The sequence below is a fragment of the Dama dama genome, chromosome 30, assembly GCF_033118175.1.
Source record: "Dama dama isolate Ldn47 chromosome 30, ASM3311817v1, whole genome shotgun sequence".
Classification (NCBI taxonomy): Eukaryota; Metazoa; Chordata; class Mammalia; order Artiodactyla; family Cervidae; genus Dama; species Dama dama.
This window is the reverse complement of record NC_083710.1, coordinates 78,923,181-78,950,236: the sequence shown is the minus strand read 5'-3', so window position 1 is coordinate 78,950,236 and position 27,056 is coordinate 78,923,181. Positions and strand designations below refer to the sequence as shown.

Below are 27,056 nucleotides of genomic sequence, written 5' to 3'. Positions count from 1 at the left end.
GGCGTGCTACAGTCCATGAGGTCTCAAAGAGTCGAACACAACTGAGCAACTGAGCAACAACAACAATCTTCATAGGAAAGGTTAAATTAAATCAGTCAACTCTAAGATGCAGCAAATATTATTTAATTGAGAAAAATTTTTAAATACCCTGCCACATACACAGGCTCATAAGGCATTTTCAAGCACACATGCATACACACCCACACACATGCACCCAGGCTCAGCATTAGAGAGCCATTTCCACAGACAGGTCCTGCTGCCCTCAGTTGCCCACACCTAAAAACAACGGACTAATTCCATTTTAAACAGCTTCCTGAATGGTTCATGAGCTTAGTGAACTGAGACCTTTTAAGACTAGTCTAATATCATAAAAGGTGTACTTTCCAGATGCATAAAATTCATTGAGGTTTTTTCCCTTCCCCCTGACCATTAATTACTTACAGTTCTTTGAGTGTACTGACAATTTAGGGGGAAAAAAAACTTGGCATTTAGATTTTAAACAAGGGGAAACATTGTTAGACATTCTGTATGACCGCTTTTCAAGGTCACTGCTGTCTGACCACTATCAGTATTAGTTCTGGTTTTCAAGGGATTCCTGAGAATTCAAAGTAAATTAACACATGGAATTTCTGTTGAGAAAATTGTTCATATATGCCCCAATGTTTAGTTACTATGAAAGCTGAGTTTTTATTACTCTTTGTAATTTTGTGCTGACATGTGGTCTCTCAAACTTAGTTATCTGTGATTGCTGGTTATTTCAAAGAACCTGATGCACCAACTATAAACATCTAGTTGTAGAGTTGACATTAGCTTGAATAATTTACCTTACCAAATTAAACTTTGATGCTCAGGAGTCCATACTCTACCCTTATGAGAGAAGGACTTAACCTTTTTAAAAATAAAAGCCATTTTTAGTTAGTTATTAGGTAAAATCTATAACTACTCTGCTTTTTATGGTATACATTATCATTTTTACAATAAGTGATATTTAGACTGATAAACTATAAATCCTAAATGCCTCCTGATCAGAAGCAAAGATAAAGTAATGTCCAGGAGCATATATAAATTGATATGCATCCTCAAATTGTGATACTTATTTCATAATTATTTACTAGGCTCTATTCACTTTATCAAACATTTCTGTTTTCCAGCCATTCTGGGGCATTCCTCTGGTTGAATGGCAGATTTTTCCATAATGAAATGAATTGCCCATCATACTGATATGCTGCTTGAATTCAGATGTCATTGTTATTAAACTTTCCATGTGTTTTCACATCTTAGTCTCACAATTAGGAGCACTTGGCCCAGATTATTTATAAGCTCTATTTGATATATATTTATGCTCTATTTGATGATTATTTATTAAGTGACTAAATCTCAAACCATTTAAAATATACCTGAAAGGCTGCTATACACAGATACCTTAGGAGGATAGACATAACATTTTAAAATCAAGAAACATCTTCCTTATAGAATGCTTGCTAGTTGTGGCAGTTAATATATGTTTGTGTGCATTTTTATGTCTCATAAAAATTATCTCTATTCAATTATTAATTTATTTTTAATATGGAAAGCGGCTTCCCTGGTAGTTTAGCTGGTAAAGAATCCTCCTGCAATGTGGGAGACCTGGTTCAATCCCTGGGTTGGGACGATCTCCTGGAGAAGGGATAGGCTACCCCCTCCAGTATTCTTGGGCTTCCCTTGTGGCTCAGATGGTAAAAAATCTGCCTGCAATGTGGGAGACGTGGTTCGATCCCTGGGTTGGGAAGATCTCCTGGAGAAGGGAAAGGCTACCCACTCCAGTATTCTTGCCAGGAGAATCCCATGGACAGAGGAGCCTGAGGGGTTATGGTCCATGGGGTCTCAGAGAGTCAGACACTAAAACCTTGAGTGTGGCTATTTAATCAGTGTTTTTAATCTTTCCACCCCCTCAGCCTCAACTCTTGGCCCTGTCTGATTCAGATTTTATTCTCTAGCCCCTCGAACTACTTAAGAATTTCTCACACATCGTGCTGCCATCACGCCCACGTCTCTACCTATACTGTTCCCTCTCCCTGAAATATCTCCCCTGACTTCCTTGCTATTCCCACCTTTCACCTTTACCCTGCCAACTCCTGACCATTGTTAATACTCAGCCAGTTGTCCCTTTCTGCAACCTACCCTGCCCCTCCCTTCCCCTGTCACTGGACTGTTGCTGCTCCTCTCTGCATCCCTGGTTCCCTGGGCTTAGCCTTATCAGCACACTCACCACCATCTTTTACAATCTCTTTATGGGTCTGCGTAGAGACTCTGAGCTCCGTGAGAGCAGGAAGTGCTTTCTTCATTTGATCGATGGCCACCCCAGGACTCACCCAGAGACACACAGACTACTGTAAAGTCAGCAAATGCCTACTGCTCTCAGTTCAGAGTGCCACTCTTCTGACTCGCAGTTTGGCACATCTCTGAAATCACTGTGGTTTTTTTTTACTCTGTCCTCAATATCTGAACATGTACGTCACATCTCTTCCATTTGGTGGTCATGAGTCTCTAGTCCATCAGTTCTAGCTGCTCTGAAGGATAACCTGTGTGTGTGTTTGGGGGCCTCCTCCTCAAAGCCAGTTTCATGTATACCATATCACCTGCTAAACTATCCCAAACCTGCCTTCCACATTTGGTAAAAATCTATAGAGCCATTTTTATAAATTACAGAAACTAAATTTTTTTATTTATATAGATTTGTCTTATAAACCCAGTATCAAGCACAGTGCCTCGCACATAATAGATTCTTGGTAAAATGTGTAGGTGAATGAATGAAGAATCAAGTTAATGATGTGGTAGTGACTGTGCCTGGTTATAACATTTATAACTCTTTGAGAAGAAGTTTCAGTTTTCTATGAGATTACATTAAAGTTACTCTAGAGTCTCACGGTGCTGCTGTAACTGCTATAGTATAGAATTAAGAATCTTTAGGTCTCTCTGATCCCATCCACAGCAAGTCGTGTGTCATCACTATGTATTTACATCTACAGTGTGGACCGTATATAGTTTGAACAAAGCCCAGTAGTGAGAAAAGAAGGGGCCAAATGAATAGTCTGTAAGTTAAACCCGAGAATAGCTTTAAGATGGGTAACTTCCCATGCCTTTGTCTGTTTGGTCATCAGAAGAATACCATGGTTGTACAAAATTTCCTGATGGGAAATTGGGTCTTCTCAGAATTCATTCACCTCTGCCATAGTCCCACAGCATCAAGGAGAATGAAGATGCTCAGTAAATCCCCAGTGGTGATGTCTGTGATGTAAGATATATAAGAAATGCAAGGCTTTGACACAGGAACTCAACTTATTTCCTTAAAGCGAAGGACAGCTGTTAGTAATATTGTAAAAATGCAGACTGATTCATTTCATCCAAGAAATTCTTGCCTACCAAATATGTATGTGGCACTGTGGGATATTACATTACTCAGTAGAAATAAGATAGCATTTTTCAAAAATGAATACAAAGTAGAAGTGATGATTGAAATAAGAGAAATGTATTTAACTGGTCTGTTATTTACTTACAGCATTTGGTTTTCAGAGCATTTTGATGAGTAAAATTTTATTTGATCCTTACAACTCCCAAATTAGATTAGACCTTTATTACATTTCCCAGTTTTATAAATATGGTAAAGTAAGTATATGGACACTGATATTATACAGATTATATTTTTATGCTTTTCTTTTATGTAGCTTTTTATAAACAGAGAAGCATGAGAAGAATCATAAAAGTTTGCCGTGTTTAACCTGGACAGATTCTCCACTGGAAAAGATCTGAGACAAAATAAGAGAAAATTGAGAGAGGCTTTGCATCTTCATAATACAGATACAGAATGAACAGATACGGTGTTAGAACCTTCACTGATGCTTTTCTTTGTCTGTAGCTGTTAGGATAATTACTACATATATCTGACTTTAGTGTTTATGCTTAATGAGACCTACAATAAAAGTATGAGACAACTGGTATACCTCTTTATAAGCTTTGGTACAGAGTTCAGTCACAAAGATGAGTTTTATGATTTGAATGTTATAAATATGACATGGGAGTTAAATGTCCTGTTTTAAAGATGGTTTATTTAAGTCAATTAGATAGTATTTTCTGGTGAATTGATTCACAACTGCTTTTTAAATGTTTATTTTCTTTGGACCTATAAATCATAGACATTAGGACTATAATGAAACATTAGGTTGGTAATGAAGCACACAGGTCCTGCCATTCATGTACAGAATAATAGGGGATACAAACATGTTAAAAAGCAACTATAAAAGCCTTAAAAATATATTAACAAATTTAATCCAGCAATATATAAATAAGAGGAATACATTGTGACTAAGCAGGGTTTACCCTGACAATCCACCATCGGTTCAGCCCTGGAAAGCCAATCAATATAATTCACCATCTTAACAGAACAAATAAGGAAAATCATATGACCATCTCAACAGATGCAGAAAAAGCATTTGAAAAAAATTCAGTATCTACTCATGAGTTTGCAGGGGGTGGGGGAAACCTAGGAATAGAAAGGAACTTCTTCAAGAAAAAGATTATCTACAAAAAACCTACAGCTAACATCATACTTTATGGCGAAAGACTGAATACTTTCCACCTAAAACTGTGAACAAGACAAGAATATCTCCTTTTACCATGCCTGTTCAACACTCTGCTGCAGATTCTAGCCACTGCAGTAAGATAAGAAAAGAAATAAAATTGCCTATGTTGACAGAAGATGTAATTGTCTTTTGTGACACAAGTAATCCAAAAGAATTTACAAGAGAAGTTACTAAAACTGAGTTTAGCAAGATCATAGAAGATCAGTATACAAAAACCAACCAACCTTCTTCACATTTAGATATTTATGCCATAGTTGCACCATGTTGTTAACAATTACTTTGTATAATTCCTACAAACATATGCTGAATGACTTTAAATCTTACTCAACAAAGGCTATTACTATAAAAAAAAATCAAAATTGGAAAACAATACTGTTTATAATAATATTAAAAACCTGGAAAAATTAGGTATAAATCTGTAGAGATTTGTACGCTAAAAACTACCAAACACCAATGAAAGAAATCAATGAAGTCCTAAGTGAGTGGCATGAAAGACTCAGTATTGTTGAGACATCAGTTCTCACTAATTGATTTATAGATTCAAAGCAATCCAAATCAAACTGCCACCTGGAGTTTTGGTAGAAATTGACAAACAGGTTGTAAAATTTATATGAAAATCAAAGGAACCTGGAGTAGCCAAAACAATTTTGAAAAAGTTGGAAGAGCCATGCTACCTGATTTCAGGGTAAAGCAGAGGTTCTCAAACTGGGGACGGTTAGGAAATTTCACAGAGAGACTGACAGAAATCAATCTGAATGCTTAACAAAGTGATAAAAGATAGTCACTTTGGAAGGAGGAAGGAGCTCTCCACACTGCTACCAAGGCAGACAGGCCCCTGGCTGGCCAGGGCGGGGATGCCAGCCCCAGCCAGTCTACCTGCCACCTCCCTATGTGCATCCTCCTGACAGCATCTGTCCCAGCATTCCGAACAGGGGTCTTGAAATTCACCCTGATTGGCCAATTTAGGTCACATGATAAAGCAATGCCTGGCCAGGAAATAGATTCATGCTGGTTAGTTTAAACCTGAGCCACCTGTCCAGCCCTTGAGTCACAGATGGTGTTAGCTTCTTCTAAAGTTCAAGTACTTTAATGGAGGCAGAGTGACTGCCCAAACTTCAGGAGGTAAGAATTTTGAAAGGAAAAAGATGTTGGCGACGCAGGCACAGTGCTTCCCACACTCCATCACTAAATTCCTCTAAGATGTTTAAGTTGGTTTGAAGTCACGCTGAGTGATTCTCCATGTCTCAGCATTGTCATTGTTCCTCAGAAAGGAAAAAAAAAATCTGAATCATATTTAGAAAATGAGAACTAAGAACCAAAATTGGGAGCCTGTGTGAAGCTATCAATTTCCATTTTTTTTTCCCCATGCAGTTAACTATTACCACAATCACACAATGCGACCTTAATTTCTGTCTGTAAACATGACTGGAAAATAGCTCATTGCAAAAAAGAACGTAGAAGTTAGTATCTAAAAATATTACATATTTTGAGGGGCTTCCCTGGTGGTCCAGTGGTTAAGACTCTGTGCTTCCACTTCAGGGGGCAAGGGTTCGATCCCTGGTCTGGGAAGTAAGATCCCACATGCTCACATGCAGCCAAAAAAGTTGAAAAAGTAAAATAATTTTTAAAATATATTACATATGTTGAAATTGTCTTCCTAGCCATCTTCACCATTTATGCGTTCTGCAAGGAGCACAGTGTTGGTATCCCTGTAACACTTTCTCCTGGCTGGCGGCCTTCTTTTTGATCAGGATGTGCTCACGGAGCTCCTGGAACAGTGCGCAGACGGGCTCTGGAAGGCCGAGCGCTACGAGCTGATCGCCGACATCTATAAGCTCATCATCCCCATCTACGAGAAGCGGAGGGACTTCGAGGTATCCGAGTGGTCTCTTTGTTAACTTTTTCAGAGGACGGGGAGTGACACGCATCCTCAGACATTCTTACATGCAGAGAACGCAAGCAGGCCACTTGAGCACGTGGTCTCTGCCCCTGCACGTGACCCTGGAGGCCACCACCCTCGGAGCCACGAGCTGTCACACCTCTACCCAGACCTCCAATCTCGAACAACAGGGGTTGGGGATTCTGGCACTCCACTTGCAAAAAGTTGCCAGGACCCTGACTTTTAAAATCCCCAGGTGCCTTTTCTCTTAGAACTCTCCCTTGCTCCACTGATGGGGGGAAAAGAGTGACCCTTTCGGCCTTTCTGGGCTGGGGATGCCGTCCAGTTTCTCTTTAGCACATGCTAAGGAATGGAGTAGGAAAAACAAAACCTACAAGCATCATCAGAGGACTAAACTGACTCACTGCACTTGGGAGTCCGATGGGTCCTCAGTATGCCAGATGGCCCTTCGGGTTGGAAACCTAGCACTTGGAAATGATCACTACCAGCTGTCCAGTCAAAATGCATTCTTGATTTTTGTTTTTTTTTTTAAACTCCAGTCCAAGGAGTTTTCACCTACATGACCTCATTTCACTGTTAGTTTCACATCAGTTCTGCTAGCTGCAAACGGGAAGAAACGAGCTGTGTTCTTCTTTGCAGAGGCTGGCCCACCTGTACGACACACTGCACCGAGCCTACAGCAAGGTGACCGAGGTCATGCACTCCGGCCGCCGGCTCCTCGGCACGTACTTCCGAGTGGCCTTCTTCGGGCAGGTGAGCCTCCTCTCTGTCCTCTAGCCCATTCCCAGTCCTTTTTTGTTCTTGTTTAGACTCTATAAAGTGGTATTTTGTAAATTTCCCATTTTCTAGAAATTCTAATTTGATGAATTTGTCATGTTTACAATGGTTCTTATCTTCCTCAGTAGTAAACTTTCTGCTTTTTTTTTTTCTTTCTTCCTGTCTTTTCTTTATTACTTTCTTAAGGCAGCGGTAAGTTCTCCTCCCATAAGATATTCTTAGCGGCATCTTTGGTACCTCAGTGTGGTTTGCAAGTTTGCTTTTCAAGTCTGTATGTATATCTGTCCAGTCATTACACACTCCAAAAAAACAGATTAACATTTTATTCCATTTACAGAAATAAATCACCTGTTCCCTTACACATCTATACTGCATGTTTTAAACCAAAAATAAGACTTTCTGGTTTCCTTTGTCCCTGTGCGTCTCTTATCTTTTATAATGTATCTTTGCAAATAGATTTACCATTGTAATATTTCAGAAACCCTTCATAAAGAGGTTCATTTATATTTAACTGAAAGTTTAACCTCCAAGTCTCTAACATGATTAAATAGTATAAATTATAATACACGGATTTAAGGTGTGTGGTTTTCAATGAGCTTTATATAACCTTCGATTTATCCTGTTATTTATTGTCTTTTATAACTTTATAGCAATACCAGTTTACAGACAGTGAAACAGATGTGGAGGTAATTACAGTAAATGCTTAAAAAGCAAGTAATACAGTGAATCACTGCATCTAAACTCCTAAGTTTGATGTGGGTGTTTTTTGTCTCATGTTAGCCTGCGTTTTTTCTTTTATATACCGTGTTTTTTGCACCATTTTCTCTCTTTTATTTTAGATGAGAAATGTTTTTTAAAAAATTTATTTCAAATATTAACTCCAGTTTGGGCTTTTTAGTTTTCAACCTTTTTCACTTCCCAAGAAATTTTCTAAGTCTTGTCGTATTCAGACCCGACTGGTGCTAAAACAGGTGATGACTGGCGATGATAAAAATATTTTCTGATATTATGCAACAGCCCTTTCCTACTTTTTCTCATCAGTGAGGCAAAATGGAATTTATACCAACTTTACATAACTCTTGCCAAACCTACTCTCCAGACCAGAATGCTTCTATTTATACTGTAAAATCCCGTGTAGATGGGAGAGGTCAGGAGAAGGGATGTGTGTGCATGTCTGACGCCAGCCCATCGGCTGCTGAGACATATCTTAGTGAGTTCTGTTCCTTGGGAATGTGAAACAGGCTTGAGTGCCATCATTTGACTTCACCGAGAGAACACAGTCTTGAATCCCCAATTTCTCATTCACTCAACACTTAATGATCACATTCTTGGATGAGTTTGCAGTTTCTTGTTTTTCCTTTATCTTCACATCCAGACCTCACGTTATCATTTTCCTTCCTATTTGGAAAGCCCGATTTTGTTTTTAGAATCACTCCCTTTTTTGTTGTTGTTAACCCTTGTAACAAAAAACTCCTTCCCTGTGGTCAGCCTTGGGCTTATGTCTGGGGGCAGCTCTAATTGTGTGTTATGTCACAGGGGTTCTTTGAAGATGAAGATGGAAAGGAGTATATTTACAAGGAGCCCAAACTCACACCTCTGTCAGAAATTTCTCAGAGACTCCTCAAACTTTACTCAGATAAATTTGGTGCTGAAAACGTCAAGATGATTCAAGATTCTGGCAAGGTATGAACCATGCTTGTAAATGTATCATAGCAATGTAATATATTTTTATGTATGATTGATCATATATTATATACTCATAAATGTGTGCCAAAAAAAGAAGATGCAGGAAAAGATTAAGAATGGTTGACTTTAAGTCACAAGTGTATTTTTTTTCCGATACCTTTCTGTGCTTCCCTGATATCCTTCATGAAGCAGTCCTTTATTTCATAACTTTATACAGATATTCTTTTACAATTAATATCTGAGAGGACATACCATTTTTAGACCAGCTATTTAGAAACTCCATAGGAGTAGGGTCCTAGGTTCTGTCACTGCTCTTTTTCCTTGCACTTAGCACAGTGTCTAGTTGATTGACTGATGGACAGACAGAGGGATGAGCAGACAGACCAAGGAAGGAATTAACTAGCCAGCACGTCTGTAGGAATGATATTTACTTTCTCCTTAGAGAGGGTGTCCTCTGCTGAGCTGCCCTCACACGAGGACTCTTTCTGAACCTCCACACTTTCCTTGTGTACTTACATGTTGCACTGACTTCAGGACATCTCCCAAGAGATGGGATTCTCTTGCCTCCTGAAACTCAGGTCTAGTGGAGCTCCTGTTCTTTGCATTTATGAACACTCCCTGCTATTCAGTTTCCAACAGCAATAAGCTCGACCTCTTTCTCACTTCATCCTTTTGGAGGCACCTCAGTTCATGTTTCTGTCCTGAGCCCTATGTTGGTGTCCCCAGTGTCTGGAATTCATGTCCTTGGGGCCCTTCCTTTTCTCCAGAGAAGAACCTTGCAGTCTCCTGCCCAGGGGGTAGGGAGGGGACAAGGGAGGAGGTAATTCTGGATGCTGGAGGCAGGAGATGAGCAAGGGCGAAGGTCCTACATTCAGCCTGCAGCCTTCCACCTGCCCTTCCACCTGCGTCCTGCTCTGTACCTTGCCCCTGCTTTCTGCTGAGACTGGCAAACCCACTTAGACTCTTTCCAGACCAATCTCTCCAAGGAACAATCTGTTCTTTTCTTGGGGGTGGGGACTAGGGAGGGAGCCTGGGGTTCTGCCACCACCCGCCATAGACTTTGGGCCACTCACCAACCCATACCTCCCCTGGTCACCCTAATCCTAGTGCTGGTCTTCTCCAGATGCCCGTCTCTTCAGGCTGTTGTAACAGATACCATAGACCAAGTAGCATACAAACAACAGAAATTTATTCCTCACAGTTCAGGAGAGAGACTGGGAAGTCCAAGGTCAAGGCACCAGCAGACTCAGTCTTCCAAGTGAGATTCTTCTAACTGGTTCATAGACTTATCACTGTGTCCTCATGTGGAATAAGGGGTGAGGAAGCTCTGTGGGGGCCTTTTATAAGGGTACTAACCCCATTCATGAAGGCCCCACCCTCCTGACCTAAATCATCTCCTGCCTTCCAATACCATTACATTAGAGGTTAAGATTTCTACATGAGAATTTTGGGGGAACACAGATGTCCAGTCCATCACAGCAGGCTTCTGAGGGATGCTCTGGCTTCCTCCTTGTTGCCCCTTCCATGGGAACATGGATTAGAATTTTAACCCCCATGCACCTGCCTTCCAGATATTCATTAAATTCACCCACTGCTGTCCTTCCCTCCTTTTTGTCTTTGCCAGTTAATCTATCCTGTCTTGGTGATACAGCTGTACAAAGGAAGAGGGAGAAACATGCATTGTTGGTCTATTTTTAGCCAGAAACCTCAACACAACCTTATTAAGCCCTACTTCCTTTCTAGACCAAATCACTCAAGTCCAACTTGCCTTTTTCCCTGAAGCCAAAACCTTTGTCTGAGTCAGGTTGTGTCTTTGACCTAACGACCTTCTCTCAAGCTGTTCATGCATTCATCTATTATTTGTATTAAATTAATTCATATCTATGTGTTTATGTCTTATCTATCTACAGGTTAATTATGACTTGAGGGCTTGGCTTTAAACACTATTACTAAAATAAACATTTTTCTCTCTAAGCCAAATGTGTAAAAATACAGCTTAGGAAAGAGTCAGAGGAATCCAGATGGGGAGTAATTCCACATGAAAACTAGCATGATGTCTTTTAAAAAGTCAGTATCATGAAGAAGAATAGTCTGGATTAAACAAGACTAAGGAGCCATGACTAAATATAAAATGCAATCTTCGATTAGCTTCTGGTTCACACACAAATGTTATAAATAACATTCTGGGACATTTGAGAAATTTTCATCTAAACTTGGTATCTTGGGCACTATTAGGAGATTAGTGTTAATTTCATAACATATGATGATGTACTGTGGTTATGGAAGATACTGTCCTAATGTTTAAGAGATGCTGGCTCAAGTGTCATGATGTGAACCACTTATAGTTTGAAATGCTTCAGCTAAAAAAAAAAAATCTACCTGTACATGTGCGTGTAAAGAGACACATATAAACAAATAGCAAAATATTAGCAATTGTTCTAAGTGGTGGGTATGTGGCATTCGTTGTACTGTTTTTTTCAAACTTTCTGAATCTCCAAAACTTTTACTCATACGAAGTGGGAAAACACAGGTTTGGTATGCATTGGAGGAGTCCTTCAGACACCAGTAGCAGTATTCCACTCCGTTTATTCATTTAAAGGTCAACCCCAAGGATCTGGATTCCAAGTATGCGTACATCCAGGTGACTCACGTGATCCCGTTCTTTGATGAGAAAGAACTGCAAGAAAGGAAAACGGAGTTCGAAAGATCCCACAACATTCGCCGCTTCATGTTCGAGATGCCCTTCACCCAGAGCGGGAAGCGGCAGGGGGGCGTAGAGGAGCAGTGCAAACGGCGCACCATCCTGACAGGTATGGCCTCCCCAGCCCTTCCGGTAAGAGCCACACCTAGCCCTCAGCATGGAGGGCGAGAGAAAGAGCCTCCAGAAGAGATCTAGAAGCTTCTAGAACTGGAAGGGCCCTGGGAGCTTAGTTAACTTTGCTTACATACCCGCTTCAGTTTAACACCCATCTCATGCTTGCTTTTGAGAACTCAAACGACGTTTTTCGGTTTACCTGTTGGGTGTCTTCTTCCATCAGACTAGAGATCAGGTCACTTCTGGTCTGGGGGCAGTCAGGTCCGGTGTCAGGTCATTTAGCCTTTTTAGAATCTGGTGAAACCGGTGGGCCCTTTTTCTCCCCAGAATGCTCTGGCACTCTGTTTCGGGTGGTTGGCAGGCTCTCCAGGTACGTGGCCGCCAGGGTCAAGAACCCCTGCGCACAGTGCCAAGGCTACCTAGGTCATGGGAGCAGACCCCTGAAGCATCTGTGCCTCACAGGTCCCAGCTTGAGCCTGCTCAGAGACTCTAGGGGGCGGGAACAAGTGGGATAGGAGGCCCACCTCCTCCCTGAGTGGCTGGCCAGGCTCAGCTCTTGCTTTTAGAATAAGAAGACAGCACAATCTCAGCTGCTAGTACCAGGAAGCCCACCGCATTCACAGGCTGCCCACTCAGCGGTGGCAAGAGTTTCAATGGCTCCTTGGCAACACTTAGCCACTGATAACCCACCTCCCAGAACTATGCTGTGTGACAGATGTAGCAGTCATCTTGGGAGTGATTTTTAGCTTCTCGAGCAGAGCTTGACCCCCAACGCTCTTAGGTTAGGGTCAGCAAATGACAGGCAACCTCAAATAAAAGGCTTTCTTGACTTAAAAAAATCAGTGAGGAGGCTGTTGAGAATGCCACGTATTGTCTGCATCTGCTCTTGAGGCACATTTTTCAGAGCGGTCATAGTTAAGTCGAACCAGGAAGGTGCCCACTGCTTGTCCAGCAGTTGATGTTGTCAAGTGTTCCGCCTGGTCAGGAACAGGGATCACTATAATAATCAGTGAAAAGAGTTCTGTGAGGATGGCGCGCTTTTCACCAGTGGACGGTACACTTTAAATGAGTGAATTGTGTGGTATGTGATTTCACAGTTACCAAAGAAAAAGTGTGGTTCATGATGAAGTAGCTCAGGACAGCATATTGCATAGGATTTTTTTTTACTCTTCCTCTGAGGGAACTAAGATAAAAACTAAAATTCAGCAAAGAACCCCCAAAACCCTACATTCTTTTTCTTATTCTCAAAGGTATTATTTTTTTCTAATTTATTTTTTAACTGAAGGATAATAGCTTTACAGAATTGTGTTGGTTTCTGGCAAACATCAACATGAGTCAGCCATAGGTATACAGATCACTCCCTCTTGAACCTCCCCCCCACCTCCCTTCCTATCCCACCCTCTTGGTTGTTACAGAGCCCCAGTTTGAGTTCCCGGAGTCATAGAGCAAATTCCCATTGACTGTCTATTTTACAAACAGTAAGGTAAGTTTCCATGTTACTCTCTCCATACATCCCACCCTCTCCTTCCTCCCCCACCCTACATTCTTTAAAAAGGAGCTTCTGCTCCTGTTTTTAGAAAAATAAGGCAACCTGTAAAACACAAACAATATTGTCCTCAAAAACATCAGCCCCTCCCCATAGATTGAAAGTGGAAGTGTCAGTCACTCAGTCATATCTGGCTCTTGCGACCCCATGGACTGTAGCCTGCCAGGCTCCTCTGTCCATGGAATTCTCCAGGCAAGAATACTGAAGTGGGTGGCCGTTCCCTTCTCCAGGGGATCTTCCTGGCCCAGGGATCGAACCCAGGTCTTCTGCATTGCAGGCAGATTCTTTACCATCTGAGCAATGAATTGTTTTTCTGATGGACATAGTAGCAAATCCTTATTAAGCAAAATAACTGCATTTTTTAGATGGAATCATTTTAGAAGAATTACCAGCTTACCATATTTATCTCTCCAGCAGTGATAACCTCAGATCAGTGCTTATCAAAGGTTGTTCCCAGTCTGCGGTGTCAGCAACACCTGGGAACTTGTTAGAATCAGGCACGCTGGGGGCGGGGCCCAGCCGGTGTGGTTAACCTAGCCTTCCAGGTGTTTCTGACACTGCTCAGGTTGAAGAACTGCTGATTTAAATAAACCTAGCTCACTGATGAGTCAGGGTCAGGATTTGTATCATGACTATTCCACTCAGGGAGCGTGCTGATTCATAAACAGTTACCATGGGGTGTTTTCACTAGCCAGTTTCCCGTTTTGTCACAGAAATATTTTAGATTAGATAACAGACCAGAGCAAAGCTCTGTACCTGCCTGCAGAGGGGACAAAGAGTAACGCTGCTACAGAGAAAGGAAATAATCGGCTCAGGAAATAATCTGCCTTGGGCAGGTCACGTAACCTCTCTGCACCTTAGTTTTTCATCTGTAAAAATAAAATTATACTATCCATCCCATGTGAAAGGATTTGGTAAATTATGCCCAGGTGGGGAAGGAATGCACTTCATTTTGCTACAATCTCATCCACCATTGAGCGCCTTGCCTTTTGAGGTTGATGATGAGCAAAAGGAGATTATAATACAACAAAAGAGCAAGAAGTGGTGCACTTTCTGCCCTGAAAGATCTCAGAATTTCACAAGGCTAACTACTGGTGGTACAAAGATTTAGAGAAGGGGTTATACAAATGCTACTGAGAACCTATAAACTATACCAACCTTCAGTTAAAGACACACAGGCCAGGATATTCTGCGTTTTCCCTTGTGTTATTAATCCTTTAAGTTCTTCTTCCTTTGCACTGCTTCAGAGCTGACCTTTGGCCTTCCAAGTTGTATAGAAGCCCCTGCCCTCTGAACCCAGACAGGTTCACTTTCCTGGATAGTTCACTCAGTCAGCTACAATGGTGGGGTCATTTGAAAGACCTAATGATCACCCTCCCTTACCCCTTGGTGTCAATTCTGAGCCTGCCTCCCTACCTGGCCCCGTCTGTTCCTTCTTTCGTGGAGCTCATCCCATGGAGTTTCTCCCTGGTCATTATTCCCTAGTCTCCCAAATCACATCCAGGTTGGAAATAATTCCCCCAGCCCTCACCCCCTGGTCAGTCTCACCAGACCATATACCCAAACCTCTGAGCCATCTCTTCCTCATCATCTTGACTGAAGGGCTGTAGACCACTGATGAGGGCTCTTGATTCATGATGTGATAGCTCACTCAGGCCACCACCTACTTTTCCACTTTCCAGGCCCATTTGCTCTTTCATGTAGCCATTTGGGCAGTAATACATTCTAACATTCAGCAAAATTTATGGAGCACGGGCGGGCAATGTCCAACTTGGTGTATCAACAAAACAGAACTCTCTGTGCAGTTGAATTCTAGCAGGAGGAGACAGACGATAAACAGTAAATAAAACGAGTAAATGTGTCTGTGTTGGAAGGTAATACGTCTTCTGGACAAAAGCAAAGGGGGATTGGAAATGGGAGGTCAGGGAAGGGGAAGGTTGCAGGTTAAATGGTGGGTTAAATGGAAGCCCTGTGGGCTTCATGGAGAGTCCATACTTGAAGGAGGTGAGGGAATGGTCTGTTCAAGTGTCTGGAGGAAGACAGAGCTATGGAGGCAGGGGCCAGCGGCGGGGGTCCCTGTGCCCAGCACACTCAGGGGTGACCAGCAGGCTGGCGTGGCTGGAGCCAAGTGACCCCAGTGAGAGGAGACATGAGGCGAGTAAGGAAGGCTGAGCCAGGGGGTGGTCCTGGATCACGTGCCTTCGTGGGCTCATGCACAGACCCTGAGTTTTCTGTATCATTTCACCTCTCCTGTGCCTCTTTTAGCCCCCTGTGACCATCATAAGAAGCAGTGACTCAGACATTTTGCTAAGTGGAATCAGAGTAACATGGACATCTCACAAATACCCTTGGAGTTTTTTTTTTTCTCTCTGAAATAATGGTGCTCCATGGCACCCAGAAGCACCGTGATAACACTAGTCAGTGTGTTTTGACATGGCATGAGCCTCACGAGACGTGTGTCCTGACAGATGAGAACACAGTGTTCTCCTCACCATAAAGCACGTCAGTCTGTCACGTCCGGGCACACCTCTGGTTGGAGGGCCGTTCCCATCTCCCTGGCTAATAAACAGCAGCATCTAGTTCTTGTCACAAATCAAAGGAGCCTTCAGTCCAAAGAGGACTTATCAATCCCAGTGTCGCCACTTAAAAACGGTGTGTCCGCATGGAACGCAGAAGAAATGGTAGACACGGGCCCTTGGCCTTGGATCGGTAAAGATTCAGCAACTAGAACAGGCCTGTAAAGTGTGTGACAAGCAAGGTTGGATCAGGTTGAATGTCTTTTGCCACTCTATCTAGACTTTGGGTAGCCCACGAGAACTCTGGGAGTCAGCCTTTCTCGTTTTGTGATTAGTCCTTTTTGAGTAAACCCTCCCCAACCGCTTACTAAATAGTAAAGAATCTAAACATAACACTCCCATCTTATTTCCACTTGTTAAAAAGTAATACAAGCTTTAAGCATATAGCTACCTGTCTATTCATAAATATATATATGAAATAAGAATGTTATATTTACATATACAATATATAAGCAATAAGGCAGAAATGTGAAACAGTACTGAATTAGAAACAGCTATTTTTCTATTCTTTTTTAAACCAACTCTTTGCTGTTGATATGTTCAGGTGTCTTATAAGAAATGAAAACAATATTGAGTGGTGTCTTTTTGGTTAAAAAATATGTGAGAAAAATAAATGTTTTTTAATGTTGTTGAATCACTCAAGTTTTAAAACATCTTTATTATTGCAACTCAAAATTTTTGAATTTCTGGCTCAAAATATTTTGCTTGGAAATACATTCCAATATTTTGTGGAAATACATTCTCACATTTTATTTTCATTGATTTCTCTGACTTGTGCAAACTTAAGCATATGATTGCAAGTTGTTCCAAGAATATTCCTATGGAACTCTTTTCTGGACTTAACTCTGTTATATGATATCTCAAGACTGTTTATTTAGTCTTTTTTAAATATTTGCAAAGCTGTCTCATGCCTGCTAGCTCATTCAGCTTTCACAACTTCCAAGAAAAGTTTAGCGCATTTATGAGCAAGAAAATTGAGCAGGGAGTGATCAAATGATTTCTTCAAAGACAAACCTCTCCTATTAAAGTTAACAAGAACCTGACCCTCTTGACTTTATGTGGTGCCTGTGGTTAAATGCACACCACAATAAAGGAAGACCAGATTCTGGTTCCACAAAGTGCCAGCATGTATCCTAGACACGCTTCGGATTCCTTACCTGTCACTCGGGTGCGGTGATGACCTGTCCCCTGGAACGAATGTAGCAAGCCGTGGCCTAACTCCACGCCGTGTTCCTCCACAGCAATACACTGCTTTCCGTATGTGAAGAAGCGGATCCCGGTCATGTACCAGCACCACACAGACCTGAACCCCATCGAGGTGGCCATCGACGAGATGAGCAAGAAGGTGGCCGAGCTCCGGCAGCTGTGCTCCTCGGCCGAAGTGGACATGATCAAACTGCAGCTCAAGCTCCAGGGCAGCGTGAGCGTCCAGGTGAGCCGGGCGCCGGGCCAGACAATCTGCAGGGCAGCTCCTGTGGACCCAGGGAATTTCAGGTCGTTCACACCAGGTCCAGAGGTGATCCCCGTCCCCTCCGTTCCGTATTTGTGTGGTTTCTCCTGATCCCAGACGGGTGGGAGCCCGTTGGCTACAAGAGCATCATTGTCACCAAGCTGTCTGCAAGGGCTGGAGAGGGGTACAGCCTGGCTTCTCAGAAATTTGATTAATTCTGATTGCCTAATTGGAAGCATCAAGACTTAAATAGGATGAAGTATGGAGAGCTATAGGTTTTCATATGAAACTATTGTTTTCTGGTTTCTCTGAAAATTGTTAACTGAAAATGTACCTTAAGCTTCACTCTTTTAATGGTATCTTTTGATTAGTGAAATTCTTCATTTCAACATAGCCCAACTAATCAATTGTTCCTTTATTAGTAGCAGCTTTTGTATCCTCTATAAGAAATCTGCTTCAGAGATGTTCTTTTTTCTTTGTTTATCTGAATTGACTTTTATGTGGTAACGAATAGGGGTCAAGACTTTTTTTTTTTTCCCTCCTTTCGCTGTTGAGGTGAAGTCATACTGGATCTAGGTGCTGACTTTTCTGTAATTTTTATTGGAGTTTAGTTGGTTTACAATGTTGTGTAGGTTTCTACTGAACAGCAAAGTGAATCAGTTATACATGTACACACATCCACTCTTTTTTAGACTCTTCCCATTAGGCCATTGTAGAGTACTGAGTTGAGTTTCCTGTGCTATAGAGTAGGTCCTTATTAATTATCTATTTTATACATAGTGGTGTGTATAGGTCAATCCCAATCTTCCAGTTTTTCCCCCCACCCCCCACCCCGCCCCAGGAGCTGGTTACACAGGTATGTTCAGTTTGTAAAAATTCATGAAGCCAAACACTTACACGCACCTGTATGTTGGTGTGGTGCACTCCAATCATACGGGTGTTTTTCAGATACTGTACTTACATGGTTTCCCAAGAAATTAATAAATGTTAAGTTACTCCCTCCCGTGACCAGCATGCTTCTTGCTTTATTGATGTTTTTAAGTATGTATAAATAATTCTAGCCATCTGCATTATGTGTACATTCCTATATCCACTTCTTTTCTCTTTCAAGAAGAATGTGTTTGTGAAGGTTACATGTAGATTGTAATACGCTGGTTTCATTTTCTGATATCTGTTTTTGTCAACTTTTTGTCAGATCAATGCTAAGCTGTTACCTCACATTTTTCTAAATGTCATTCACCTCAAAAGTATTTACAGATGTTTTCAACCTCTTTCCTCACGGCCCAAAAGACTAATGTACCAAAATAAGGTATCAGGTGAAGATGATAAATACTCCAACCACGTGAGTGATTGCATAACGGGCCAGAGGCCACAATTTTCTGCAGCTTAAAACAAAAACCGTTCAGTAACGTGGCCTGGGCCTGGAAACACCCAGCCTCTGAAAAGGCCAGTGCAGGGGAAGGTGTGCCGGTGAAGGGTGGGGCTGGGCAGGACGCACTTTCTAAAGGGCATGTGCCCTGCCTTTTGATAGTGACCTGAGAGTCAGATAAATGCCTGGTCATCTTTAAGAGCAAAGCATTTTGTGATGAAACGAGGAGGTGAAGGTTACGTGTGTGCACCCTCCAGGATAACAACAAAGTTGGAGTCCGGGGAGAGAAGCCTGATCCCTTTATTTGTGTTTCTCTAATTCTTCCACCGAGAGCCTCTCTGGGGTGGCTGTTGCACAGGACAGAGCGATCGGGTGGCTTCATGACTCTGCGCTCCACTCCAGGGTCTTGTCATGCTGACCTTATGAAGTGTCACGAGCTTCCTTCTGCACCTTCTTAAAACTGAACATATGCGTCAGTCTGGATCTTCCTTCATTCGGGTCACCTTTAGGTTATTGACAAAGCTCCCCACATATATCCAGGGATCACACCCAGTCATCCCTGAGGGTTGGCTAGTTGTCCCTGTGTCAGAGGGCCCCCCTCTAGCCTCTTTGCCCCCCGTCTCCCCACCCCTGGTGTGAACTCTGTCAGTTCAGTTCCCCTGACATTACTGCAAGTCCTACATGCCACGGGCCAAGACCACCGCCCATGCCCTTCACCCACAGCCACACCCTGCCTGCTCACTTACCTCCAAGTCCTCCAGGACCCCCCCCCTCCCCCGAGGGAAAAATCATGCAATGATCACGTGGTCAGGCCCTGTCCCAAGTGCCTGCGACTTTCCCCTCCTCATCCAGTGTGTCTAACCCTCTTTCTCTCCACACTCCGACGTTTCCTAACTTACTCAGCCTCAGTGAACTCCGCTTGGTGAATTAGAGGATTCATGCAGGGCTCTGAGTCCCTCATCTTGTTGCCAAATTCCCTCGCATCTTGGCCTCCGAGCCCCTGAGATGGTTAGTTCATTTAAGGATAGCAGATCAGCTTCACAATTCCACAAGGGGAAGAGTCGATTCTTTAAAACTGGCACATGTGCTTCGTTTTTCAGTTTTCATTGACCTCACCAGAGTGGTCTCTTAGCTCAGTGTCATGTAGCACAAATACCAGTTGGAAGACTGGCTCTGATCTCAGGTGTCTTACTTATTGGCTGTTCCACCTTAAACAGGTCCTTACATTTTCCAAGCATTAGTTCTTCCTACATAAGATGAACCATCATCACAAGTGCCCTGAGGATGACTGAGATGACAAACATCAGATAGCTTATAACAAATATGCGCTTGATTCATGGTTTCTTCTTTTGGGTCCTAAGTTCATGGAGGGCAGAGGTCATAACTAACTCACTCAAGCAGCATTTTTAGCAAATGCCAGCTGAAACTAAAGATGATGGGCATTTTCTTCATAACCTAATTTTAAATCTTTGTTCTTTATTCAGGTCAACGCTGGTCCACTAGCATATGCCCGAGCTTTCTTAGATGACACAAACACAAAAAGATACCCTGACAATAAAGTGAAGTTGCTTAAAGAAGTTTTCAGGTAACGCACACTGGAAATGTCTTTCTCTTGAAGTATCAATCGTTTCTGTGCTCATTCAGGAAAGAGATCTTGCCAGTTGGGCTCATCCTTTGTTCTGTTCATACCTTGATTTCCCTCTCCCACACCATTTCAGACAATTTGTGGAAGCGTGCGGTCAAGCCTTAGTGGTGAATGAACGGCTCATCAAAGAGGACCAGATAGAGTATCAGGAAGAAATGAAGGCCAATTACAGGGAAATGACAAAGGAGCTTTCTGAAATCATGCACGAGCAGGTAGGTGCCACACTCAAGTGCTTCTCATGTTTAGAGAACACGCATCACTTGGGGGTCTCGGGTGTACCCTAGGATGGTCTAAACACCCTGACATCCTTCCAGAGTGTTGCTCTCTGAAGGATCGTGTAGCATGCGGCACTGCTGCTACTGTCTAACCATGGGGGCTTGGGGAACAGCTAACAACAAGCCTACTCGTCATTGTCTAACCTCCTCTGTATCACTCAATCTGTCAATAGCTCAAAAACAACTCACATAAAAAAAAAGAGATGCCAGTACCATTCCTGGAACTCTTTACTCACCCAATTCTTTGGAAGAACAGGGTTTGCCAACCTGGTTTCAGGAGTTCTCCATTGCAGTAAATGTCTTTCACCATTTAAAAAAATGGGTTTGTGCAGACTGTGACTCCTTAGAGCTGAGCTGGGTGGCCCAGTGAGTCAGTCCTCAAGGCTGCTGCTTTATTCCTGGTCATTCCGGGCAGCCTTCCTGATTGCACTGCTACCACCACCTTCCTGTATGAATTCCTTTCAGTGGGATTACGTATGTGGGCTCAGTAGTCATCAGTGGGGACAGCTGCCCAGGGAACTGAATGAATGTCAAAGGCCGCTTCCTGCTGCTTTTTGAGGGGTCTGGTCTCCATCAGACTTCTTCTGTGTCAGTCTTTCTGATCAGTGTGGCCTTTTAAGTGGCCCACATGACTGCTTCTGTCTGTTGCCTGCATTACTGCCTTTCAGTCTTAAAAAAATGGAAGCCAGTACCATTTGTGTCAGTTAACCTGTGATGATTTAGTTAGGAGGTTTCTGTTGCAGAAAACTAACTTAAATGTCTAAGCTTTAACTTGCTTTTTTTTCTCCTCCATGCTCACACGTTCAGATGGGATGGTAATGTCATTTTATACTTTTATTTCTCTGGATCTTAATTGGCTCACAGAAAATTATGACTAAGTTTGGGCAACTGTAGACACTGACATAATGACAGTGCATGTGCAAAAAGAAGGCAGCCCTCTTCTGGGCATTTAGAAAAGGTAAAAAAAAAAAAAATAGAAATGACTAAAGAAATAAATATGTGAATAATTGAGAGGAAAGAGAGGGTTTTGTGGGAACAAGTGTCTGGAGAAAGCTCAGGGTCTTTTGCGTGGGGCCTCCAGGTAGGATGGAGAACTTGATCAGTGGCTGTCAGCACTTAGAACTAGACAAGATGAAAGTAGGAAAAAAAAATTCAGAGCTGAGAATATTAAACTCCCAGACTGTGTGGACATAACCCCATACTGGCTCTTAATTGCACCTTGCATTTTCCATTAACCCAACAACTGTGAAGATTAAACTTTGAACCCTTAAGCAAAAAGGGTCTTGCCCTGGAGTCTTGGATTTTCCAGGGGAGCCTCTGAGTGCATATGTTCCTCTCAGTGTGCACCAGGCACTAGGTCAAGTCTTGTGCTTAGAATTCTTCCCTGCGTTATTGAGTGTGAAAGAGACTTGTTGAGAGTCAGCGAGGCCGCCACTCTCTCTCTCTCTCCCAGCGTGGAAATCTCTAAGACCTTGCAAAAAGGAGCTGGTGGAGAACACCAATGCTCCAGATTCATTTCAAAAAAAAAAAAAGACTTTTCCAAGGGCCGGGACCAGGTTGTGTCCCCAACCAGGTACATGCAGGATAGACTTCAAGGTGCTTTTACGACCTGGTGAGCTTAGAAGGCTGTCTACTGACTAACCTGTAGAGGAAATGAAACACGCTGTCTTTGACTTGCTCTTTAAAATCCTGATCCGATAAACACTGATGCACAGTGGGAGGTGAGCTGACCTGCTCCCTCAGCCCTGCACCGAGGCCGAGCTCCCTGGGGGTATCACAGTCACGCAGCGGCCGCCAGGTCATGAGTTGTGAGAAGTGTCGCTGGGGTCGTTGCGCGTGGATAACGCTGTGTCTCTGTGCCTCGAGATCTGCCCCCTGGAGGAGAAGACGAGCGTTCTGCCAAACTCCCTGCACATCTTCAACGCCATCAGCGGGACGCCCACCAGCACGCTGGTGCACGGCATGACCAGCTCGTCCTCTGTGGTGTGACCCCCGCCACGTGGGCCACGGGTGGGGACTTGCTCTGTCATTTGCAAACTCAGGACGATGACTCCAAAGCTAATCCCCGGGCATGTGCCTGACGCGGGGAGACCGAGCACAAGAAGGAGCCAAGGGGATGGAAGAGTTACAGGAAATAAAGAACCGGGTAATTTCATAGCATGTTTCCTGGAGGAGTCCTCCTCAAGAGAGCACTCATTTTTTTTTTTTAAACCTCGCTGGCAATATTCAACGTTTTCATTGTGTCTTAACAGAGGTGTGTGGTGGACACTCTTCGGCTGGAGTTAAATGTTATTCTTCCTTACAGAAGTAGTATTAAAAATATATGGCCTGGAGAAAACACATGTTTCGGAATGTACATAGCACTGAAGTCGAGGCTGGAGGGTAACCCTTGGCCTCTAGGCTAAGCTGGAAAATCTTGAAAATATTTTTTTTTTCCTGTGGCACATTCAGGTTGAAAACAAGAACTATTTTTGTGACTAGTTTTTGATGACCTAAGGAAACTGACCATTGTAATTTTTGTACCAGTGAACCAGGAAAGTTAGTGCTTTTATACTCACTCACTTGCATTTAAGAAATAGGAAAGCTTAAGAAACTAAGGGAGCTTAAGACTAGTCAAGCAGTTTAGAACCAAAGGCCTGTATTAATAAACACAACTATGCTAAACATTTAAAGGAGTATAGTATACTGTTATGTACATAGAGTTTGTTAATACAGTCTTGGCATTGTGTACATACATGTATGACATTTCTACATTTTTAATACATCAGCTTCTGCATAAAGTTTAATTGTGACAGATTTGTGCTGTTCTTAGTATATGCAACACACTTGACTCTACTGTTTTATTCTTGTACATAAAAGCAGTGCAGTATGGAGGTGTATACAGTCTTTGCTATGTTAGGTTTATGAACCATTTTAAAAATTTCATCCTTTTGCCAAAGTGGTGGAGTATGTCACTGATAAATCATAAATCTTGTGGGGAATAGTGGTGTAATGTAAAGCCTTCACTGTGTTATATTTTCTTTTCAGACATTAATTGAGTAATTTTATATTTGGGAAAAATAAAGGTTTTTAATTTTATTTAACTAGAATCTCTGCCCTGCTGTAATTAAACATTCTGTACCACATCTGTATTAAAAACAACATTGCTGATTTTCCGGTAGCGCGTATTGGGTATTTATTGTTGGACAGCCTTAAGAGGGGGCAGGATATTGAAATATTAGGGGGTGAAATAATGTGGTATATGAAATTTTGCTTAAAAATACCTGAGGGGAAAAAAAGAGAGTACGGATTTGAAACAAGCTTGACAAATGTTGGTTGGTAATTGCAGAAGCTGAGGTTGGGTGCATGGGGACCGTTGTACCCGTGTCTCTGCCTTTGTCTAAGTTTCCACAGTACAGAATTCAAGAGGTGGACTGGGGGACCAGATCTGCCAGAGGACTTGGTTCAGCGCTTTGTCACCCTGCAGTCTGGCTCTGAATTCTGCTGGGTTGTTCCCAAGGATGCGTAGACACATTAATCCCCCTGTCTGTTCCCCTTCCACTCCTTCATCACCTCCCTGGTTGACTCCTCTGGGACAGGTAGTCATTTATCCCAGCAGGGCGCCCTGGCCAGGTGAGCACACCTTCTTGGGCCCCTACAGCATCACCAACGCTGGACCCAAGTCAAGTCATGGCTCAGGCCACAGGTGCTGGTCTTGCCTGTGACGCGCCCAGGGCCCCAGCCGTGAGCCACTAAGCCCTAGAGAATTCCAGTGACAGAAGGAAAAGGAGTCTTTCCACAAGAAATAAAATAGCTGCTTCTCCTACTTGGGGGATTTTGGAGGCTATCTTTTTTCATAACCAGTGAAGGAAAGAAAGCGTGACACTGTGTACATCTTGAGCACACAGAAGCCAAGGATCTTCTGGTGTCTTTGGAACATTCTCTGGCAGTGGGCAAGGCTGTATTTTACAGATGGAGTCAGGGTCGTGAAGGAGAGATGTGAGGCATTATGACAGCTCACTAGTCTGCAGCCCATTCACTAATGGATCCGGACTTAGGGCTTGAGAAGATTCTCTATGTTTGCCCAGAGTCGCTGACATCCCAGCCCCGTGTAATAAACCTTGACTCTAACACCAGCAGGGAAGAGGTCTAAGAGTTTGTCTCCTGTTGTTGGGCTGGATTTCCTCATCGTAAATGCCTCATTTAGGGGCCATAAAATTCAAGTCATCATGCAGTAGGATAAATATATGTCTAGAAAGAGCTATCTTGCTATCTCGTGGTTAAACTTGGAAAATAATTTGTACAGATTTCATGTCAGATAAGATTCAGCTTGGAAGGTGACCAACTCTTGTTAATTACAACAGTGGAGAAAGGAGCCATCTCTAAGTTGAGAACATCTACTGTGGACGCTGCACTGAAACACATTCACATATGTTAAAAAACCTTATTTAGTTTATGTATAAAATTTTAATTTTGGTATAAAGTAACCCATTAAAGTATCCATTTATTGGGAGAAATTGTGGGGTTTTTTTTAATATTCAGAAATCTTTATTGCTATTTTTCAGTAAATTCTTAAATGCTTCCCATAGATCTTATTTATTCTTTTTCGGGGGGTGGGGGTTGCTGCGCTACGTCTTCATTCTTTGCATGGGTTTTCTTTAGTTGCGGCAAGCAGGGGCTACTCTTGATTGTGGTGTGCAGGCTTCATCTTAGTGGCTTCTCTTCTTGAGGAGCACAGGCTCCAGGCACACAGACTTGAGTAGTTGCAACACGCAAGCTCAATAGTTGTGGTGCGTGGGCTTACTTGTCCTGAGGCATGTGGAATCTTCATGGACCAGGGATCAAACCTGGGTCCCCTGCATTGGCAGGTGGATTCTTATCCACTATGCCACCATGGAAGTCCTATTCTTGCTTTTTTTTAAGGTAAAATATGAATAACATGAAATTTGCCCTTTTAACCATTTTTAAGTATACATTTCAATGGCCTTAAGTACATTCTCATTGTTCAGCCATCACCGCCATTTATCCACAGAACTTTTCCATCTTCCCAAACAGAAACTCTAGACTCATTAAACAGGAATTCCCTGTTCCCCCTCAGGGAAAATTGTTTGAAGGAACTTTGGAATTAAAACACTGTTTAGTACCTTATCAAGGATATTTGTCACCTGGGAACGAACTAACACTAGATAGTACACATAAACAAAGCCAGTCCCTTACATGGAGAAAGCTGTCGAGAGAAGGGATGCGAAATTAAAAGGTGACTTGTGTAATAATTATCAGGATTTATGTAACCGTATGACAGACTTACTCTGTGTAGAAAATCCATTCAAAAAAAAAACAATTTGATTTCAATCAACAAGATTGTTTGCGTAAATTATTGTACATCCACACAGTGGAGTACTGTGCAGCTATAACAAGGAGTAATATATTTGTTTGCTGCTGTAGCGTCTTCAAGACACTCTATACCATAAGTAAAAACGTAAGATAGAGGAAGACAAATAATGCGCTATCCATTACTTGAGAAAGGAGAGATGAGTAAGCAGAGATAATTGGTTTTCTTTAGATGAAAGGGAAAATCAAAAAAGTTTTAAGTTGTTACCTATATGGGAGAGGGAGAATGATATGTAGGGGACAGAATTAGAAGATTAGCCTGTCCAAATATAATTTGCTTTATAGATTTGGCTTTAGAACCATTTGAATATATCACTATTAAAATGAAATTTTAATTCCTAAGAATTGAAAGCAAAATGAAATAGAAGAACATAACCATATATGTATCAAGTTGGCAACACAGATACTTAAGAACTATTTCAAATGACTTTAAAATACAGGAGTTTTACCATCCATCCCTAGTGAGATATGCCCTCAGGACAAAAGTAGTAGCGACAAATCAATAAATGATTGGTTAATAAAAAAATTTCAGTAATTGTTTTGTTTCGTGGAAGCAGTGTTTTGTTTTTGTGAGGCTATATTGTCACCCTGAAACAATTGTGTGTTTATTGCTGGAGAAAGTAAATGAGTGACTGTGTGGATATCGTTGGGAACCACATTTTTGGTATGGGAGAAAGAACAGGTTGCATCTGTAAGCCAAAACAGGTTAAATTAAAGCCCTTCAGTTCTGAATTTGATATGGAAGTACGAATTTTAGTTCCATCAGATATTTATCTTAAATATACACTTATTTCCTAGCTTGAAAAGACCTAAAAACAATGACCAAGCCAATAAATAATGAGCAACCCTACGTGCCCAAATTGTGGTCTCTAAATAGCTTTATTACCAAAAGTAGCCAGGCTTCCTGGAGAATGGCTGACTCTAGTTTTAGGGCAGAAAATGTCCAGGGTGAGTCTGGAGCTTCTTTTCCTACCTGACATCCGGAGGACTGGCTAAGATACCACAGATCCCATCAAGAGTATTTTTAA

At 42.2% G+C, this 27,056-nt stretch overlaps 1 protein-coding gene across 8 annotated transcripts in view; it reads left to right on the top strand.

Annotated features, from left to right (window-relative positions):
* The window catches only part of DOCK9 (dedicator of cytokinesis 9), a 271,530-nt gene extending 247,794 nt beyond the window's left edge, over window positions 1–23,736 (top strand). For 7 of the 8 annotated variants that reach the window (XM_061133103.1, XM_061133106.1, XM_061133104.1 and 4 more), the window contains exons 46-53: window positions 6,371–6,493; window positions 7,159–7,272; window positions 8,833–8,979; window positions 11,582–11,792; window positions 17,161–17,351; window positions 20,223–20,323; window positions 20,457–20,595; window positions 22,525–23,736. In XM_061133103.1, coding sequence (XP_060989086.1) covers window positions 6,371–6,493; window positions 7,159–7,272; window positions 8,833–8,979; window positions 11,582–11,792; window positions 17,161–17,351; window positions 20,223–20,323; window positions 20,457–20,595; window positions 22,525–22,647 — 1,149 coding nt within the window. In that variant the 3' untranslated portion in view covers window positions 22,648–23,736. Of the gene's footprint in view, window positions 1–3,704; window positions 4,726–6,370; window positions 6,494–7,158; window positions 7,273–8,832; window positions 8,980–11,581; window positions 11,793–17,160; window positions 17,352–20,222; window positions 20,324–20,456; window positions 20,596–22,524 lie in introns of those variants that run through there. The other variant, XM_061133108.1, reaches the window with a different exon arrangement.
* The last annotated feature ends 3,320 nt before the right edge of the window (window positions 23,737–27,056 follow it).